General features: G+C 37.2%; 1 protein-coding gene across 1 annotated transcript in view; it reads right to left on the bottom strand.

The window, feature by feature from the left end:
* cdkal1 (CDK5 regulatory subunit associated protein 1-like 1) overlaps positions 1 to 21,477 on the bottom strand; it is a 242,924-nt gene that overhangs the window by 120,372 nt on the left and 101,075 nt on the right. The window contains exon 8 of the mRNA XM_079240730.1: positions 16,388 to 16,491. Coding sequence (XP_079096856.1) covers positions 16,388 to 16,491 — 104 coding nt within the window. The remainder of the gene's footprint in view (positions 1 to 16,387; positions 16,492 to 21,477) is intronic.

The raw sequence follows: 21,477 nt of genomic DNA, 5'->3' as shown, positions 1-21,477 counted from the left end.
AGTTACTTAACCAAATTTAAACAACAGAGTGTAAAAAAGTTTGCACAATAAAGATTTTGTTGAATGTTTAGTTCTTTTGAAAGTTTAAACTATTAGAATACAAAATTTTCACTGTAAAAGAAAAATAAAATTATCCTTAGACCAAGACAAATAATAAACCTCCACCTGCTAGGTTTGGCTGACAATGCTAGCTCACCACCCACTTACTTAATTTGCATATTGAGCAAGCATGTGCCATCTGATAACACTCCAAACTAAAAATAAACAACTGGTAGGAAAGCACTTATTTGTATAAGTTACTGGATTCAAATCAAATTGTGTTCAAGTATAACATTAATCTTAAACACAAACTGTGATTAATATGCAATTTTGAAAAAATGTCATTTTTATCTTGTTGAGCACAATGGACAGAAGAGTTTGTGCTCCATCAATTTGTTCTCCCTTAGTACAGTTTTTATTTGATTGTTTCTTAGTTATAATAGTCAAAACATTGGTAAGCCACGTCCCATATAAAATAAGTGGGACATGGGTTGATCTGGGACATGGGTTTCTTGAGTCATTTTGCACCTTAGCAGTAAGACCAATATAATTAGACATCCCATTTATTAAATGTTATAATGTCTAAGACTAATAAAACATGCTGCTACTTACAAATGAAAAGTTTACTGCTTTAGTAAATGGGGATGAGGAGCTACATTCCATTTTAAACAGCAGTGAGACACAACAAAGGTTGTTTATTAAGGGGCAAAGCCATGTACTGCCGAGAGCAGAAAGAGAAGTTTGAATTAAAAGAGTTAGAAAGATCATTTACTAGAGGACAACTACAACAGTTTCAAGCATTTGAAAACATCTCTGTGAACTGTTTCTGTGTATTTACACATTAAAGTGTGTGTGTGAGCTTGCATATGTGTGTGTGTGTGTGTGTGCGCATCAACCATCTTCCCTGTAGCCCTTTCATGTCACCCAACACCAGGGGCTCTGGCTGTGGCCACGGGTGGTCTACTATGTGAGAACTGCTTCCTGCAGGGGGTGTGAAGAGACCCCCTGATGGTATCAAAATATATACAACTGTGGGAAAAACATACACTCATGGTCATGCACAAACACTACACAACGCAACAAATCATTCTGACAGGATATAATTTTTTTTAATGTCTACTGAAACACATAGGCACCTTCGGAAAATGAAGCTAGTTTTTTTTTTTTTTTCATCAATGCTTTGGCATCTCAATACCAGATTAGGTTTGGTTTCCAAATCAGAAAATGAGAAATATGAGTTATTGAAGCATTTGTAGAGAGCAGACCAGGTTTATTAAATCCAGTGAATTATTTGTGGTCTCTCCCAACTATCCAATTCTACACGGACTTCATCCTAGGTGAAGAGGTGGAGGTGGGGGAGGAGTACAAGTACCCAGGAGTTCAGTTACACAACATACCAGACAGGAAATGCAACTATGAGGCCATCTACAAGAACTAGAGAGTAAACTACTTCTTAAGGAGGCTGAGATCATTTAATGTCTGTACCAAGATGTTGCACATCTTTAATACAGCGTTTGACAATCCTGGCCCTCAAGTACCACTGCTCTGCATGTTTTAGAGGCAACCCTACTTTAACACACTAATATGAAATGAATCATTGGGAAGTGCAATCAGCTTTGCAGCAATCTGCTGGGACAGCAGAAGCAGCGTGACAGCAAGACAATGCAAGAGACTGATTAAACTCATCATGAAGGCTAGTTCCATGTTGGGGATAACTCTGGAGCTGCTAGACTTTGTCCAGGATAAAATTCTGCATAAGCCTGGAGATAACTGATGTCCCTCACATCCTCCACACAACACAGTGACACACAACAATCTGTGTTCAGTGTGAGGCTTTGTCAAGTCCAATGCAAGACTGAAAGGTACCGGAAATCATTCCTGACATTTCCTGTTGCCCTCAGGAACTATTATCAATACCATCATTTTCTGATATATTATTATTGTTTAAAAAAATAAAAGTAAAACAAAAAAAACTGCAACAAAATTAAATTATTTGGGATTTTGTTTTATAATGGTATCTTCTACTTAACCATTTCAATCTGGCCTTGTACATTAATGCACTGATAAGTGTTGTGCTTTCTGTTGGTGCTGCTGTCACTTGCACCATAACAATATCCATACAATGCAACAAAATGATGTTCATTTATTTATCTCCATTCAGTAAGTGATAGTTGCCACCTGCCAACATGCCGACACAAAACATGTGGCTTCCCCTAAAAAGCTCTATCTAAAAATTTAGATTGTCACATAATGCAAGTGACAACAACAGGACAAATGTAAATCACAAAATACTGCTATTACATGTATATTGTGTAGGGTGAAACCAAACCTGACTAGATCACATGAATATCATATAAAATAATTACGATTCAGATCTTTGTGTGGACTTACTGGTGTAAAAAGGCTTTAAAGTATAACTTACAACTATAAAGGGAATAAATACATAAATATTTGTTGCTGTAGACTTCACACAACATAAAACAACTGAAATAGTTCAAATCATGATCTTTACATAATTTCTACACATCAATAGGACGCCTCATCATGCTATGTCTTATTCAAATTTAATCTGGATATTAGGAATTGATTAATGCAGATATAAATAACATTTTTCTGCAGGTTTTCTTTAATATTTCAACTTCATGAAAAATAAAAGATGCTGTTGCCTTTGGGCATGAACTGAGGTTAAGCCGTTTCATAACTAGCATTGTTTTAACCCATCTGACAGAAAAAGGTTAGAAAGGTGATTCAGCAAGTGAACTAAGTGAGAGCAGAAGGAAAGATGAGTGTCACATAGACACAAAGACTAGGAAGGAGTAATAACAGAAGGATTTTGGAAAACTAAATGGACATTGCAATTAAGTTATAAATAAATTCAAATTGGGACAGCTGACTTAAACTATGACTAAATGATCAAGATTGCGAGAAAAATGGTATTAACTTAAAATGGAGATCAAAGAGCTGGGATGATGAAGTGACAGAAAGCAGGGAAAGGACTTGAAAAAACCACAATGGAAAGCAAAGTAATGGATTTTATTACACTATATAACAGTAAGAGTATAAAAGTACAGATCATTTTTGTCTGTGCTCTGTGAACCCAGAGTCTCAAAGCTTTCCATCCAATAAAAAAACAAGGATCTGATATTTATTTTGACCAACTTGTATCAGATTAAAACTACGTTAGAAAAAAAGGAAGTTTGCATCTGAGAATTAAAACTAACAAGTTAGTCAAAAAGAAATGTAAGAACATCTTGGAACTTATGGTATGTTTTGAAAAAGCAAGATTACTGCTTCTTTATCATTTTCTTTGTAAAAAAAAAAAAAGTCTTAGTTGTAAGCGTTGTGTTAGCCTCCCTCTTTTCATTTCTCTTTCCTTTAAAATTAATGAGTTGTGTTGATCACAACATTGATGCTAGCTAGGTTCAAGTTAATTACAGGTAGACAAAGCAATTAACTGATGTGTAGGATGTGCAAGTGTACAGCGGAACAGAGTAAATTTTTTGTTGAATGGCAGACAATTATTCAGAACAGACTTAAAATGAAATTACTTAAATAACCTGTTGCGACTATAAATGCATCAACTATCTACTAGTGGAGATCTAAAAGATATACAAATGCTGTCCTTAAACATTAGCTGAAATAATGATCTTAGCCACAAAGGCAATCGTGTGAAATAAAATGAGATGAAATCAGTGCAGATGGTTTATTAGTTATAATCAGCAAACAACACATTTATTAAGTGTAAACTAAATTTGTAGCAATATCAGCAGCATTGTTGTGTATCAGTCATGTGAATAAAGTTTTGATTATCTTTAGAATCCACTGGATCGAATTTGCTTTAACCATTATGTTGGATTATCAGTACATCAGTAAATGTAAACAAGTATTTGAACAAATATTGGTATTTAAACAGATCTAATGCTGGGATTCCAAAATGAAATGTTTTTAGATTTAAGAAAAGCATGTTCCTCTGTTTTTAAAACCTGAAGATTCACTTTTACATGATGTAGTGGTTTCCCTAAACAAGTTTGTCATAACCACCAACTTATCCACAAAAATAGTGAATTTATTCAATAAAGCGAAGCATTTAACAGTCATGAAAATAAATATTTTTCTGTTAAGTCAGTCAAAGCTGAAAGGAAAGTCAATATTTAACATGACAGTCATCAAATGACATGAAACTTAGTGGAACTATTATTATTTCAGGCTAATTTATTTTTATTTCTGAGACCAGAAGGGCTGGGATTGATCGAGTTATTGTCACAAATCGCTTTATTTACTTCAGACCGACCCTCTCCGTAGGCTGTCAGATCAGCCTGCGGGCAAAACGAGTTGATTAAGACTCTTCCGCATTAAGCCCCGCCTCCTGCCACTGCACAACATCGGAAGCGCGCACCGCAACTGCTTTCACCGTCATTGTAACATCTCATAAACAGAAGGATTAGGCTAATATAAACTCAATAAAAAACAAAACAAAATACAATGTCAACACATAGCATACAGCCCTACATGTTGGAATCTGAATCAGACCCTGAAAACAAAGTGGAAAACAGCAACCCACAGCAACGAATGCAGCAGGATGTCTCTCTTTGGTAAACTCACCAGCCATCGTTGGAAATAACTTTATCCGACGTTTTCCACCCGCCTGATGTATTTGTACATGCCCTTGTTAACCAGTAGAAGGTAACCAATCACCGAACCTTATCCACCGGGACGTCACAAGGATTCCGAAGTAGAAAAAAACTCTCTAAAACGACGCGTTTTTCGTCGCTATGGAAACCGAACGGAGAGCGTGCTGGAACTCAAACTCAAACTCAAACATGCGTTTAGGTGATAAAAAAGAAAACAGTGCCGTTCACATGTCTGATGAGGATTCAACACTGTAACACTGTAGAAAGCTCAGAAAACTCAAAATACCATAATGGCACCCCTTTAATCTAATCCATCATTTTCCTTTATCACTATTGGGTATGTAAAGAAGAGCAGGCTCACCACAATCATTTTAATCCAATAATATTTCGTTGTTTTACTTACTCAGAGAGGCCAAACAAAAAGAAATTGATCATTTATGAAAGAAGAAGCTGTAGTTTTTAAATGCAGGACCGTATTCAGTGACCTATAAACAGATATGTTTAGGATTTAATCGTAACAAATAACATGTCTCCTTTGATAATAATCAACACTTTTTTCTGACATACAACCCTGAATACCTTGCAGGGGTGTGTGATTAAAGCACTGCCAAAAATTTAAAGTCGTCCAACAAGGAACAATGCAGATCAGACCAATTAATCTCACCCGTTCCAGTTTCTCAAGTTCCAAGTCTACATTTCAAAGCTCAACACACAAACTTCACAATTTAAACCACATGCAGTTTTTTTTTCCTTTCCTTGGTTTCTTTTTCCTTCTCATGTATGTCAAGTATACCATGACTAATTAAGACATATGATATGGAAATAACATTGTTCCTTATGACTTCATTTACAATTCAAGAAATGCCACTATGTGAAGAGCAAGCTGCGCAGTGCAGCTGAGCACAGAAATATGTCATGCAATCATTCTCAGAAAGTCCCCGCATGCAGAAGATAAACTGAATGCCAAACATCAATGTGACATAACCACCTTCGCCAATGTTTTTATTTGAATGACAGAGCATTGCTGACAAACCTTTTATAAAAGAGGAAAGGGTGACATTTACTTTTTTTGTGACTTCCAAAGACTGTCAAGGAGGAAGTTGGTACGTGAACAACAGACTATCATAGTGATAAACAGTTTGAGAAAGCTAGCATGTACGCATAGAAAAACACTTGAGAAGAAAAAACTAAAACTCAAAAGTGAGTTAGAGGACCTTACAGCAGTCAAACATTTTAACAGACACAAGTCGGCTCTGAGTGCGAGACTCTGTGTGTGCGAGAGTGTGTGTGTAAAGCAGACAATAACAAGGCCAGGGAACCAAGCACATGGTCTGAACATTAACCTAAGTCTCCTACTGCCACCTATTGATTAAATTGGGGAACAGTTGTCCCCTCCCCCACATGCTGTTGGGCAGGAAGATAACAGCCATAACAGCCTTCAGCTGAGAGGAGAGGAGAGAAAGGAAAAGAAAAGATGGTAAAAGAGTATAAAATATATATGATCAAAAAGAGGAGTGAAAAGGGGGAAAACAGAACATAAGAATTGAGTGTCTTGTTTTGTTTTTAATCAGCCTTAATCTCCAGTTTTAGTTCATTTCCAACTGCCTGAGTTTCCTAAATCCCTTTTTTTTTCAGCCTCCATTTACTGCCTTACTTTTGGTTAAGTGTTTTCCAGTACACAAAAAGCTTCAAGTTATGATTTCACTCTACAGCCTAAGTTGAGAACTGGTTACAGAAGACAACCTAATACAGAGAACCCAGCTGATACTTGTAAAATTGCAAATGGCTTCTTTGAACCTGTTTTATTTGTTAATGTTGGTCCTGGTCTGGCCAGGGTCTAAGAAATTACAACACTCCGCAGTTCCATGTTGTTACTTGGCACAAGTGTAAAGGAAATAATAGATATTGTAAAACTTCACAGAAAAAAGTACATTACACAAACAACAATATGTTGAACCACATCACCTGACTTAGTTGATAAGGTAACATCAACTGAACTGAAAATAAAAAAAATATGCTGTTAGGTTTTTGAGTGTTTTTCTTTTCTTTTTCTTTTTGATATTGTGGAGTACAGACTGTTGTTTCAGAAACTAAACACAAACGGGGTGAGGGTCATTGCTAGGGATCCAAAGTTAGCTCAATTTGCCCAAATTCACAGTCAAATCACAACATCAGGCTGTAACATGTGGGGTGCCACAAGGATCATTGCTCTGACTTCTGTTGGTCATTTCCTCCAACAATGACTTCTCATTAAATTTAACTAAAACTGAATACATAATTTTTGGAAATTGCCCAACTTGTACCGTTAAAAAATCCTGATTGACAATGTTGAGTTGGGGAAAAAAATACCAAAATAAAATTTCTTGGGCTGAGTTTACACATTTAAAAAAAATAAATAAATAAAAATCAAAATTAGTTGCACTAATGTACAAGATGAAAGATTCCATCAGTGCTAAATCTCTGGATATGCTTGGTGTGTTGTTTGGAGTATGGGGAATACTTACAACAAAATGAAAGAATCATAAAAACCAGAGTATAGCTTTAATTCCCTCTAATACATGCTTTCTTAACCAAAGAAGACTTGATTCACTGCCAAACAGCATTCAGAAACTGTTACAAGTGAACCTAACATCATCCACTGAGAGGAAATCTTATGTTCAATAAACCAGTTGTAAGAACTGACAGCCAGTATCATACCATTACCCTGATGGGGGTGTTACTATAGAACAGTTTCTTAGAGGAAATCAACTCTCAGTCTCGAGCTTTATACAAATCTATAGAGACACAACACTTCTGAAATATGACTCCCAATTTGCCATTTCTACCTTTTTTTCCTTTACTTATAACCATTTCTGCTATTCTCTGGGACATGTTGCCTGCTTGATTGTCATATTATATCAACATTAAAAACATTAAAACTTGGACTTTTTATGGGATTATTATGAATGTTGGTTCCTTTTATAGCTTATTTTCTTTTTGTTTGTTTGAATATGGCACAACGGTGCAAGTCTAGATAAGTCTTAGACTTCTACCTACTCCCATTTGGACATCGCCCCCTTTTTTTTTTGTGTGTGTTTTATTAAAATCAGAATTCTGTCTTACTCCATACAAAGTACAATTTTTTGTGTGTGTGTGTGTGTGTGTGTGTTTTATTCACTTGTTTGAATAAAAGATGTTCCTTAAGATTACATTAAAGATTATTCAATATTCCCTCCTTGCAGCAGCTCTAAAATTCAAAATTGTTAAACAGTTGCGGACAAGACCTCTGTAAGCAACATAAGGAATACTAAAATGATAAATAAAAAAAAAATTGGAAAAAAAAAAAAAAAAACATACTTTAACTCCAACAGAATCTTGATGCACAGCATATAAGTTTGTTGTTGTGGTTTTGTCTGGTTGTCACATTGCATCCTAATATCAACTGATGCATATTTGGGATAATGATAGTGTTGCTAACGCTGCAAGATGTTTCAATTTAACTTTTAATGAACAATCCACAAGTCTATGGACAAGTTGTTGCCCCTACTGGTCCTTCCAACATTAAAGTTTGTTCTATATGAGAAGATTTGAGGATAGTGTGCAGAGTTATTGCAGGTACTAATGTCATGTTTTGGGTGTTTGTATACTATGAACATAAAAAAAGAATAAACTTTCAAACAACATATTTGGTATATAATCATTAAAACAAATAATATTGATTTATTATTTATTGTCTTCCACTGTTGTCTTTTTAGAAAGTGTCTATGTAAGTAAAAGACTGACTGGTCCCCATGGAAACCAGCATTTTATTGAAATAAAAACTCATAGAATGCAGAAAATACCTTAAACTCAAAAACCTTTTTACCGCAATACACCACAAGCTGATTAAGATTTGGGTGTCAAAATTAAGAAGAACATTTAAAATTAAAATTTAATGCTGTGTTGTGTGAACAGTGTCGCAAAGACATTAAAAACCAGAATGAATAGAAAGTTCAGTGTGTGTCAAAGGTTTTCAACTATTTTGATGTAGAAAAGTGTAAGAGGGAGAGGAGGGGTGTGGACAAGTTCACAGAGGACAGAGCAGATGGCGTCTGCTGGACTTATACAATCATGCACAAAACACACACGCGCACACACACACACACACACACACACACGTGTAGACAAACACACAACACACTGGTGACATAATAGCAGCATGCCAGGTGTGCGGTTGGTGGCCTGCAGTCTGGCACTGAATGTGAGTCGTGCGTGTGTGTCTGTGTATATGTGCTCTCTTTGTATGAGAGGGGCCCCCTATTCACTGCTCTCGGCTGCCAGCTTGGCACTCTATCACAGGACAAGACGGTACACACGCGCATACACGTAAACATACAAGCGTGCACACACACCACCCTCTGCTGTCTTTTTGTCCAGCCTAGGGAGAGAATTAAAAGAGGTCAAACAAGAATACAGAGGCAGAGACACAAATGAAGGACAGCAGCAGTTTAGCTCAATTTTAAAATCAAGACACAGAAATATTTAATATGGTGAATGAAGTGACACAGGAAACCAGGCCTCCTCCCTCCTACTTGGTGCCTCACTGGATTTTAACTTGTCAAACTATAAAAACTATAAACTATAGAAATCCAAGACACACACTATCACACACATAAACAGCATCATGTCCATGCATAAGGATGGGTGGGAGAAGTGATGATGCTGGGTTGCCCAAATCTTGCCAGAAGAAAAAGTCTCATGAAACATTGCGTGTATGTGAGTGTGTTTACGTGCACATTAGACAAAGCGCTGATCTGATTCAACAGAATCTTCATACTTATAATAATTTTTTGCATTTTTGACAGCTAAACTTTTTGTCTGTTTCATTAAAAGCACAAGTGGAGCCAATTGCATTGTTAAAGCGGCTTCTTAAGTTCCTCCCCTATTTGGAATCATAAAGCTGCTGTCTAAGCATGGCCCAGAAATTAGAATATCGGCATCTACCATTTACACTAATAGTAATTATTTTTTTACACCTGACTTACTAAAAGTTTCTGACTCCTAATGAGTGAATGTAAAGAGCAAAAAGTGGATAAAGAAAAATTATGTCTTAGTCTGAAGATATTATATATCCATTGTGCTTTCAAGTTCTTTATAACATTATCAGACATATTCACAAAAAAAAGGAAACAAAAAAAAAAAAAAACCACATACACAACTTGTCTACTTAATGTGTATGATACAAGCAGCAACCTCCGGTGGTTGAAAGTGAAGTCTATGTGGAAGTGCATAAAACGGCAGTTCCCCCTGCATCCACTAGGGGCTGGCTCCAAAACAGAACAAATCCCCATAGACTCCCATGTTAAAAAGGCCAACTTCACGGCAGAAATAAACATGTTTACAGCCTGGTTCAAAAATCCATTTTCGGTTTTTAGGTCAGGTTTACCTTCATGACAACTGTGGGGGGAGTGAATTTTTTTCTAACTCGCCCGTTTTAAAGTAATTTAATCTCGAAGTTCTGCAAATTTAGGGGCGTGTCCTTTTGATTGACCGGTACCAATATGCGGCTTCAAGTAAGAGAACGTAGAACAACTGCGGTTTTTAGCCGGTTAACAACATGACTTAGCTTTAGCCCGCTTACCTCCATTAGCTGGTTAGCTCCCATTATCTCAGGGTTAGCTCGGTTAGCTTTTAGCTACAGAAAGCTAGGAGTTCGCTCGATGTCAATCATCCACCATGACGCTCACGGCTGCCCTCGCAGCCCCACCTCTTTGTCCATATTTGTATTTTCTGGGTGAGACGACACGCATGACGCTGCAAACATGGCGACGGAAGAGCTTCAATTAAGTTCTTCAGAAACCTATGGGTGACGTCACAGAGGCTCCGTCCATCTCTTTATATACAGTCTATGGTATGATCGGATGTTTTTTGCACAATGTTTTGTTTTTTGTTTTTTTACCTGTAATATGAAACTGGAAGAACTGGTGGAAAATGCTATAAATGTGGGGGGGGGGGGGGGGGGATCATTATTATTTTTAAGGCTAAAACCAATCATGATGAAATACAAAACTACAAGTCGATGTAGAAAGAAAGACAGTGCATCACCGTCTACAAAATATGTTGTAATAAATAAGAAATAATGGATAATGAAAAATGATGAAATCTACAGCACATAAGGAACATTTGTAAGAAAAAATATATTATACATATAAGGACATAAGCTCCAAAACATTCACGAAAGTAATACCTGAAAATGCTCACAGAACTGACACAAAAAAACCCACAAAAATGTCATGTCATCATGCACACAACTTTTATCACTGTGGTGCTTTAGTAGTGGTGGCAGAGTGTTTGGTTAAACTCAAGTACATGTTGTTGCAGACTGAACCATTTCACAGTTGAAGCACACATGGAGAAACGCCTGTCTGTGTGAAAAATATCAGCAAGTTATTGGCCTGGAAGCGATTCAGAAAATCCATTTCAGCCTCTCCATGAGAACCTCTTCCAGAGGATAATGAATTTGACTGCTTTCACACACAGGAAATTTGTGTTAGTGCTTGCATGCTCAGCACTTTTCCACTTCTTTCCAATAAAAAACACTTTGGTGACTAAAGTATGATCAATTTTCTGTCAATCTTGAAGCCTCTGCTTCCATCCCTTAGTTTAAGTTTTCTGATAATCATTTTGCCTTTTTCTTATCTAAAAGATATCTTACTGATCAAACTTTGGCTACTCGACAGCCTTTACTGTGATGATGATGATGACCAGTTGTACCTATATGGTCCACTGACTTGTCTTGTCATCCAATTTAACATGTTATTTGAAGGCACTAAACTTCACTTGAACACTGAACCTGAGTGATCCACTCAGCCGTAGGAGGATCACTCCTAGCAAACTTTGGCAGCATCTCTCACCATGTGTCACATAGCTGCAGTCGCAGAGGTAAACACAAGCTGACACCTGTCACAGATGTTGGAGATAGCCAACAAGCTAGCCCACATATCTGTCTATCTGTCATATGTCATCCAGCTGGAGCCCAGAAACTAAGATGTGTCATTTCTGTTAATATCTGTGTTCAACACTGATGGCAGCAGTCATGTGGAAATGAGAAAAATAGCAGATGATGTCTATGGACATTAGTGGGAATTTTTGCATTCAGTATATGAAGACATGATTTAAAAAACAGAGGAGAAAAAAAAGCACTTGTGATGTCAAACAAATGAGGGAAAATGGATAATATTGTCAGATTTATGTACAAAGACAGACTGGCCCATGTTGGGATCCAGGTGCTACAATGCACTTTTAGTGTTTTACTGAGCACTTCAATTACTTCTCCATGAAGCAGTACTGCTGGCATGCGGTTTTAGTTGTATGTTTTCATTATGCCAACCCCATCCTGAGCCCAGAATCCAAGCTGTGTCGTGGCTGCTGAGATGCATGTCACACACTAATGTGGTGTGTCATGTGGGAATGATAGTCGTGTGTCTGTATCTAGGAAGCGTCACATCCTGTTTTAGGCAGATACTTCAAAAACATCAAACTGACAGTTTAAAATGACATGGCCTCAGCCACAGTGGGGGTCTGAAGACCACAACAAAAATAGAGCTCTCTTTACACAGCCCAGGTACCTCAGTTTAACCAACTGGCTTCTTTGCATACTCTATCTTCTCAGGGGCTGCCACCAGTTTATGTGACAGATATAACAGCTTGAAGCTATTCATCAATGGTTTTCATTCTGCCTTTAACACAAGGGGCAGCTTGCAAACTGATATAAATGAATTATATGATATTTTACTACATGCCTACAGAGATGGGGGGTGTGCTTTATGTAACAGTGAATAAAGAGAATATTGATGGCTAACAGCAGTGCTTCATGTGACTTCCCTTATTTAAGTCATTTTTGTTCAAAACAATATGAGATTTAGTACTTTCCAGCGCATGTTTAAGTTTCAAAGATTCTTCCAGTCATGGTATGGCGTGAGTCGAAAATATTTTTCTTTGTAAGTGGATAAAACAAACAAGGGAACAAAGATGCTGTGAAAACTGAAAAGGGCTAAGAGAGAAGGACACGACAGTGTAGACTCAGAGACACAACAGGAGAGATGAGATAAAGGTCAGTAAAACAGTTTGATGGCTGCAGTGATGTTTGTGTTAAGAGAACTTAAGAAAAGCAAAAAGCTTGTATCCCTATCATATATGTACAACACACAAAGAACCCCAGAGGTGAGCTATCAAATATATTTAGGCTTGTTTTTTTTGTTGTTGTTGTTTTTCTTGAACACACATCAGAAGATTCACACACACCCCCCGATACGCAGAGCAACCTAGAGCTTCCTCCTCAGCATCTGTCACACAAACCTACACATATGGATCCTTCGACTTCTCACCCACAGTCATACACACCCACAACCTTGTCATTTCCTATGACATCCACAGCCTCCATTACCTGCATGCATTAACAAACCTCTCTGATGTTAAAAATTATATATTCATACATTTGAATAATTCAGATTACTTTAAAAGCTGTGCACTTTCACTCTCTCTAGCTTTTCCAGATGGAATGAGAGCTATTTACCTCAAATCACATTTGAATAAACCCCATAAATCCTTTCAAAGTTCCCTGAGATAAACCAATCAAAGTTCCCTAAGGCTGGCTGACTGGCCAATAAAAATTAGCAATTCATACTTTGTCTATTTTCATTCAAAATACATCAAATACTAAATCAAATTGGAGGTTCGATTCATGGAGCTCAATTTGTTTGAGATAAGAATAAGGTGACTAATAGAGTGAGACAGAGAGAAAAAGGCCATCACTGCAATGCCGTAATGTAATTCCAAACTCAACAAAAATATCTGATAGAGAAGGCAGTGTGCCTTTCATTCAAAGTTGTCAGAGATCATTTAATTTGTTTAACAAAGGAGAAATATATCATATGTGACAGAAAAAATATACAGTAGATGACCAAAGTGTGTGCCAGCCAAATTATTCCTGAAATGAAACCCGCTTATCTCATTCACCAGTGAAAGTGTACATTTTACTCAACGTGCATGTGTGGAAAAACCAGTAGACATGAATTAGGAAGTCTCAGCTAGTTTAGGGAAGTTTAAATAGAAATTAAATAGTAAGTCAGTAGCAACATTTTGACTGTCACTGTAGCTCTAAAGGGCAGCTAAAGAATAACTGTGAAAACGGATTTATCTCTGGTTCAGTCTTATGCCAACTGTCTATAAAACATAACAGGCTGCAGCCGATTACTTCCTTTTTCTTTGTTTTGAAAACAATTTCTAACTGTCTCTGTGGCTCAAGTTTCCTGCAATGTAACGGATCATGGCTTCGTAATATGAACATAACTACAATACACACACACATACACACATCATACATATAATCGGTTTGAGTGCATGTCGGTCTGATAACTGTGACTTGATTGCTTCATTTAGCTCATTAATGATATAATTCTTGCCAACTGTTTCAACCAGGGCTGTAACTGTGTGTGACTGTTTTACAAATCAAAGCTTAGCTGTTTGTGCGTGATATTATGAGACAACTTGGAGCTGATACAGGGTCTGCCCAAAATATTGTGTCTTTCTTTTCCAACTTCACTAAAATACGAGTAAAGGTCAAGTGTATTTTCACCCTGATGTAACACACATCACACGTATGTAAAAACACACACTGAGGTTCAAGCAGCTGGTGACTTTGCCCTTGACTGCCCAGCCTGTGGCAGTGGCATGGATGCAGCTGTTTTGGCGTGTTCTGGGTGGGACTTACAAAGACATGTCCTTTTCAAGGGTATAATCTTCTCATTTTTGTTTTTACAATCCCTTAATCAGCTGAAATAATGTCCAATCTGACACTGCTATTTCTCGGCTTTTTCTTCATGTCATTACTCCATTGGCAGTACAAGTAGTGCTACCAGGGTTCCGCTTTGCAATCATACAGCAAAGCCGACACACAAGCTTGTTTATTTCCAATGGCAAGAAACAAACCTTAATGGTAAAAAGAAATTTACATTTGCATATTATAAATGAAACATGTAATCAGGACTTAGCACAATAAAATTAAATTCTGTATTTTTCATGTCACAACATATATTGCAGGGCTGGAAAAAACGTCCAATGTCAGTTTTTCCCAATATCATGCAGCCCTAAATGCAACTCAGTCACATTTGTACAGACATCTAAACTGAAGAGAATACCTGACACAAACAAATGCATTTATCATTTGTGTTTAGAAATTTGTGCAGAATTGCTGTTTTACTCTCCAATTATAATCACTTGTAATGTGTATGGTACATTTGGGCGCCAACACAACTGAGTCAATCCAGCATGCCTAGTGTTACAAAACACTGCATTTACACACTCCATCAGCAGAACATCAAAGTGTTTATTTTTTTGTTTGCTTGTCGCTTACGATGACATTTACAATTACAATGTCAACTGATGGCTGCACTTCATTGGGGTAACTTCAGAAACACACCAGTCTTTGAAGGCTTTGAATTATTTTGTGGCAGGATGGGTATCACACATTCAACTGTGGAAAGTACCCCAGACAAAGTATTTCTTGTTAATGTTAAAGACGAGTTCAAAAAAAAAAAAAAAAAGGAAAAAAGTAGACACATATAACTTTAATAAAACGTAAAATTTGTTTGTAGATGTTTCAATGTTATATTTATGGGTTAATGTTACCCTTACAGACAGAAAACATTGCTATTGTACCGCCGTTTCCTGACACCACAAATGGAAAATAAGTCTAATTGTTCCTTACCATAGAAACTGTCATCACCATCTCTCGTAATTACAATGTAGTGAAATGTAATGTCGAATATCTAACTTACTTCACTGCAGGTGCTTCCACACTACGGACAAATTTAAGATTATTTAGTTCATTCGATGCTTTATGCAAATAAAGTGCTCCTTCAACAGCCAAAAGTGCTTCCAGTCATCCTGTTTGATGACAGTAATGTATTTAGACCGTCAGTCAGGTTCAGAAGGCGGTCTGGAAAATAAAAAATCCCATCATTGGGATGTCCACTGGAACATCCAAAAGCACAGCATTACTGTACCATCATGTTTTTCTACCCAAAAGCTAGCAGGAGCAGCCAACCTGCTAGCAGTCCACCAGCTTGGTTCATCTTTTTCCACCCACAAACATCGACCAAATCCAAGTCACATGATCGGTGTGAAAGCTGAGAATGGTCTGTAAACCATAAGCTGTATAATTCAGTAGTTTCTTGATGAGATAGCTGGCCTTTTGGGTTATCAGTGTGTAGACTTGCCCTTGACTGACCCGCCTCGGGCTGTGAGAGAGGCATAGCCTGCTGTGCAGTTGGGGATTCTCGCAGTGCGCTTAAGGAACAGATGCCAGGGCACAACAGCTGTTCCTCTGGCATCAAACTAGGGCCAGCTGGCTGGACCCTCAACCCAAGAACAAAAACATCAACATGTGTTACTAAAAACCACCTAATCTTAATAGGACACACAGACACACTGAAACCAGATTTAATAGTGGACAAACACAAATAAATTTAACCAAAGCACTGCACACTTTCACCAAACTAAAATATTCTGTATTGGTTTGGTCAGCCATACAGCACATGAATCATGAACATTAATGTGTGATGTCTGACTTCAAAAAATGTATTAATTTTTACTGTAGCCCTTCTTGTGCAAATTGCCTTTACTCATTTTTTTTTAAATCATGTCAAAATGCTAAGTCGCATTGGGTGTGTGTTTGTGTTGGGAATAAATGCACTCACCCTGGAAAGACTGGCTGGCTCTCTCCACAAGCTCCTCAATGGGATAACTGGCCAGGTCTCCTCTAGCATGTTTAGTCTTGCAATAGGTACATGCGTTTAGACACCTACACAGGCCCCACAGCGAAACAGAAAAAGAAGTCATCAAAAAGACTTAAATGGACACCATTTCTGAATTCAAAAAGGGAAAAGATGTATTATTTAAACATTTTAGAGACTGGTTTGTGATGGTGTTTGAAAAAGTGAAAAGCTGTCAGTGCTGGACTATATTACATTAAAACTATGTTAATAACTGAACTTGCAATTGATAAATTCTAATATTACAGATATATTATTCTAATAAGTACATGTGAACCTGAATGGGCAAAAGTGAACTGTAAATGCTAAAAGACATAAAGGAAAACAGAAGAAGTATATTGAAGAAATTAAAAGAAATAGTGTGGGGGAAAAAATCTTTCACCAGATGTAGGGCAGAGTACACAGTCTGCTGGAATCTCTGTGACCAAGATGACATTTCTTAACTGCTTAAATCATGACAGAAAAGTCAAATAAAACCATTTATTTAAAGGAATATAGACATATACACATCCACAGGGGTTACTTATTGGTGTAAAGATACTTATTCCTTTAATCAATAATATTTGAAAGGTAAACCTTTTTTTACTTTTGCTATTTTTTTCCACTTGACTTGTTTTAATCTGGGAAAAACCCAAAAGGTATTTTTAAAAGCAGGTAAAAGGCAACTTGAGAAACTTAAAGATTGGTCTGATAAGAATATATTATATTATTAATGTAATTAAAACTTATAGTCTGGTTTTAGGGAGTACCTAAAAGGTTTCACTGAAATGTGAAATCACAAATCATGGCCACATGATTGCGTTCTAAACATCATCCCCTAGGGACGGTTTTTGCTATGGGCAAGGTGGACGACCGCCCAGGGCACAACTTATTTGGGGGCACATGAGTGCCCTCAAAAGAGAAAAAAAAAAGACTAATACCACTCATTTTCCCATCAAGTTAATGGGCGCTGGCATGCTACTATCATGTCAACTTGCTACTTAGTCCCGTAGAGGCCTAACGGTTGTGAATGTGTCAGAAGAAAGGGCAGGGGCGAGACGGGAGGGGGATAAACTCGCAACTGCAGAGATTGTGAGCATGTCTTACATATTTGTTATGTGATATACTTAGTTAATAGGGTGTAAACAAATAATTATTTCTGCATTACTCTGGTTTATTTTAATTAGGTAGCTTGTGCATGTTAAGTGTAATCTAACTTACATATTGTATCAATTGTTAAATACATATTTCATTACAAAATTAGTTTAATTTATTATTCATAACAACAGCTGATATGACCACACCAACTCTATTGTTTGTACTGTCTTGTCCTAATAAATTAACACTTATGCCAGCAAAAGGTGTTCTTAGTTTTCAGACAAAAGGTTTTGGAAAGCTACTTTCAGAGTAATATGGAGTGATTTCCAGGCTGTTATTAGTGGGGGACTTCAGCTGATGATGATTCAGACTTAGCAGATATGTATTAAACATTCAGCCTGTTCAGTCATTACAAATTTTTATTTTGTTTATATTGTACACAAAAAAACATGAAACATTAAACATTTTCATTTTGATGACTTAATAATTTAATCTAAATTAAACTTAAATAGCATAGGAATATATATTGGCATCCCACTTGTCACACTGGATTAAAGAAACACAGTTTTCATTGTAATTTTTTTTTCCAAAGAAACTGATTCCTGTAACAGCTTTAGTTAGTTGTAAAGACATACTGTTGCGTCAAACACTGTGGCATTGCAAAAGCAGAATTTTAATTAATAGATGGCTTTCCTTAAGGCCAGAGTTAACCCTATGACTAATAATGGATCACAGTTCCGCTACTCAAAGAAAACAACATGATGCCCACAGCACCAATAATGAAAGCTTTTAACATCCACAAAAGATCATAAGCTCAAATACAAGTGATACAAAGTTAGAGTGGTTTGGCTACACGATTTACAATCTTCCCAATGGAAAAAAAAAAACAATCTTCATAAAAATGAAAATGATTTTTATACAGGAATGTAAACAAGCTGCTATCAGAGGATGAAATCAGATATGTTACAGAACATGGGATAAACCCTCAATCTGTTTATGAAAAACTGCAGTAGACATTACTTTGTACAAAAAGGCTGACTTTATCATATGTTCTTATCATATGTAAGTTAGATCAACCCAAATAAATTTTATTCTCAACAAGTTCTTAGGTTAAGGATTCAGAACTATATTTGTCCCATATTATGAGACACATAAGATGTTTTTCCACAGTAACTGATCTGAGGAGATCATAACAGATCAAACACAGAAAAGCCATTCAGAGCAAATTATTTCTGAGAAAGCACAAACACAGATTGGTTGTTTCTGTATTTAACACAATCTGCTCGCAAAATTGTTTAAAAACATTTCGAAGTAAGGAGAAGAAAGGGCGGCAAAATCTCAGCACTTAGTTGGGCTTTGCAATACTACAACCAGGACCTTGCCTTAGCAGAGTCTAATATTGGTGGTTACTGTGCAGATTCTTTGTAATGGTCCTGATAATGGGTTTATTTCCTCCTTCACATAACCCTAACCGTCAATGAAAGATAAAAAAAAATATTGTATACATCCTTCTTATAGTTATTTATATGAACTTCTTCTACTTTTAACACTGCAATATTTTCTTCACCAAAAATCTTCATTTACTTCTTCCTAATCATTGTGTAATGCAATCAAAATGACAGAAGCATTATAAATGTCAGAAATAACCAAAAGCAGGAGAATAAAAGAGAACAGGGCCATCTATCCATCACTCTCTTCCTCTTAGGGTATTGCTTACCCTAGCTGAGGGCACTAAAGATGATAGTTAGGTCACAGAACCTAGCTGTGGAGAAAACACAGACAGATGGGGCCCTGTGTGCATGCGCGCGCGCGCGCGCGCACACACACACACACACACACACACACACACACACACACACACCACCAGGGGGTCCATCCATCTTAATGTGATCAGGCCCAGCTGAGTGGATCACACCAACATTAATCTCAAGAGACAGTCAGTGGCTTGGGTGTCTGTGTGTATATTTGCATCAGTCATGTGTGTGTTTCTGTTCATGGGTCTGCGTGAGCGCATTACTGCTGAACATTTGTCCAATATCACAACAACGCATTAGCAGTTTCGACCCTCCCATTAGCTTGAACAGTCTGCGACAACTAGTCAGCACCATTAGCCTAACAGTGACTGAGGAAGAGGAATAATGTCACTCTCCATGACACACCCATTGAAGGCTGCATCCACTTACAATCCCACCTTATTCTGCTCTGGGACATAAGTACATTGAAATGATGCCTTGATTTCACGTTAATCTTCAGTTCATGCGAACAAGACAAAGGAAAGAAAGAAAAATCTGCAACATCTACAAAGCCCCAGTGGTGTAAAGGAGAATAAAAGGAAATATTCTGCAACATTATCAGCCTTCATCCTTTTTTTTTCACTTTAAGTATGTCCTCTCTTATTTTCTGTTTTGTTCCTGTTAATTAAACCACAGAGGTAATTGTTGCACCTGACAACAGTGTAATTCATGAATGTGTTAGAATGAAAAAGGCTACCTCCCCAGTGAATGGAGAAGTGTGTGTGAGTTTTGGACACAAAGCAGTGTGTGACTGCAGCCTTGAAAATGTAACAAAGAGAGGAAAGCAGTAAGCTTTCTTTATATATTTGTAAACCTCCCTTGACATACACACACTATAGTTCCCTTTGCAGAGTATCCCTTGTGCAGCATCTTAACAACGCAGACTGGGAGTGAGTTGGGCACAAGAGAGTTTCCCTTTCGATAAAGCTTTAGTGTCTACCCATTAATTAGAAAAGCGCTTTACGCGTAAACAAATTGGGCCATCGGTGCATTTATACGAGAGTGTCGGTGTGTTCATGGGGGTTTGTATTGTGCCAGCTTCAAAATGTAATTATGAGAACAAAGCTTAAACTGGGATGGGGATGTCGGAGCCCTTTGCCAACTGTAAAGCAAGATTATTCATTGTACTTGTTGCGGAGGCTGGGAGAGGGGTGAAATGGGTATGTGAACAAACAAAATCTTAAAACTCTCATTGCATGACTGAACAATGTCTGAGGCCTTTAAGTTCCTCGTAAGTGTCATCTCAAAGTCAAAGTGGAGGTGGCAAAATAATATGGAGACAAGGAACAAAAACGTTGACACAATGAAGGAAAGACTTATTAAGAGCCATGAATAGAGGGTGATTAGTAATTCAGGAAAAGCTTGACAGTTAAAAGCACCTAAAATTACAAGTGCATTTTGCACGCACACACAAACACAGACACACACGCACATTACAGAAGATAAAGACAATAATCCACATAGTTTATATAATCCAACCATCATACGGATTTGGGAATTAAGAAATGTCAGTAGAAACAGACACTGCTAGCTGAGGACAAAAATTCACTGGATCAACTTTTTGCTTTTAGAAAAACACTAAATAAAAAAATAAAATATTGCACATTTTTAAAAGGAATTTAAAACATTGTCTAAAAAGCAGTTTTTAGTGAGGCCCCTGAGATAAATACATAAATATAAGGTTTTAAATCCCCCCGCTCACCCATCACCACCACCAATCCATTTAGTAGTGTGTGTGTAAATGTGTGTGTTTTAATACAGCTGGGGTCTGTTTCTTGCAGCATTCAATTCAGGCTTTGTGTCCGACCTGCTGAATACCATTATTGAGTCTCATGTTCTTACCACCGTACATTGAAAGAGCTGTGTGTGTGAGCGGGTTTTAGAAAATGTGTCACATGTCGGCCTTAGTTTTGTGCAACTAGTACAGCAGCTTTCCTTTCTGTTTTGACTGGGAAAAAAAGCAGCAAATGCTTGTGTGCAAGAACACATGCACTTGTGGGTGTCTGCATAGGAACCGTTTTCCCAACTTCTTGTTTTGTCTATAGGCAGACCTTGAAACCCTGTTTGTTACTGGTATATCAGCCCATTGTTACTGAACTAGAATGATATGATGTTTGTTACTGAACCTCCAGGCTTACTGATAAT

The sequence above is a fragment of the Telmatherina bonti genome (genome assembly GCF_933228915.1).
Source record: "Telmatherina bonti genome assembly, chromosome: 5".
In the NCBI taxonomy this organism is placed as follows: Eukaryota; Metazoa; Chordata; class Actinopteri; order Atheriniformes; family Telmatherinidae; genus Telmatherina; species Telmatherina bonti.
Note: the sequence above shows the minus strand (reverse complement) of the source record. Positions and strands in the feature narration are given on the sequence as shown.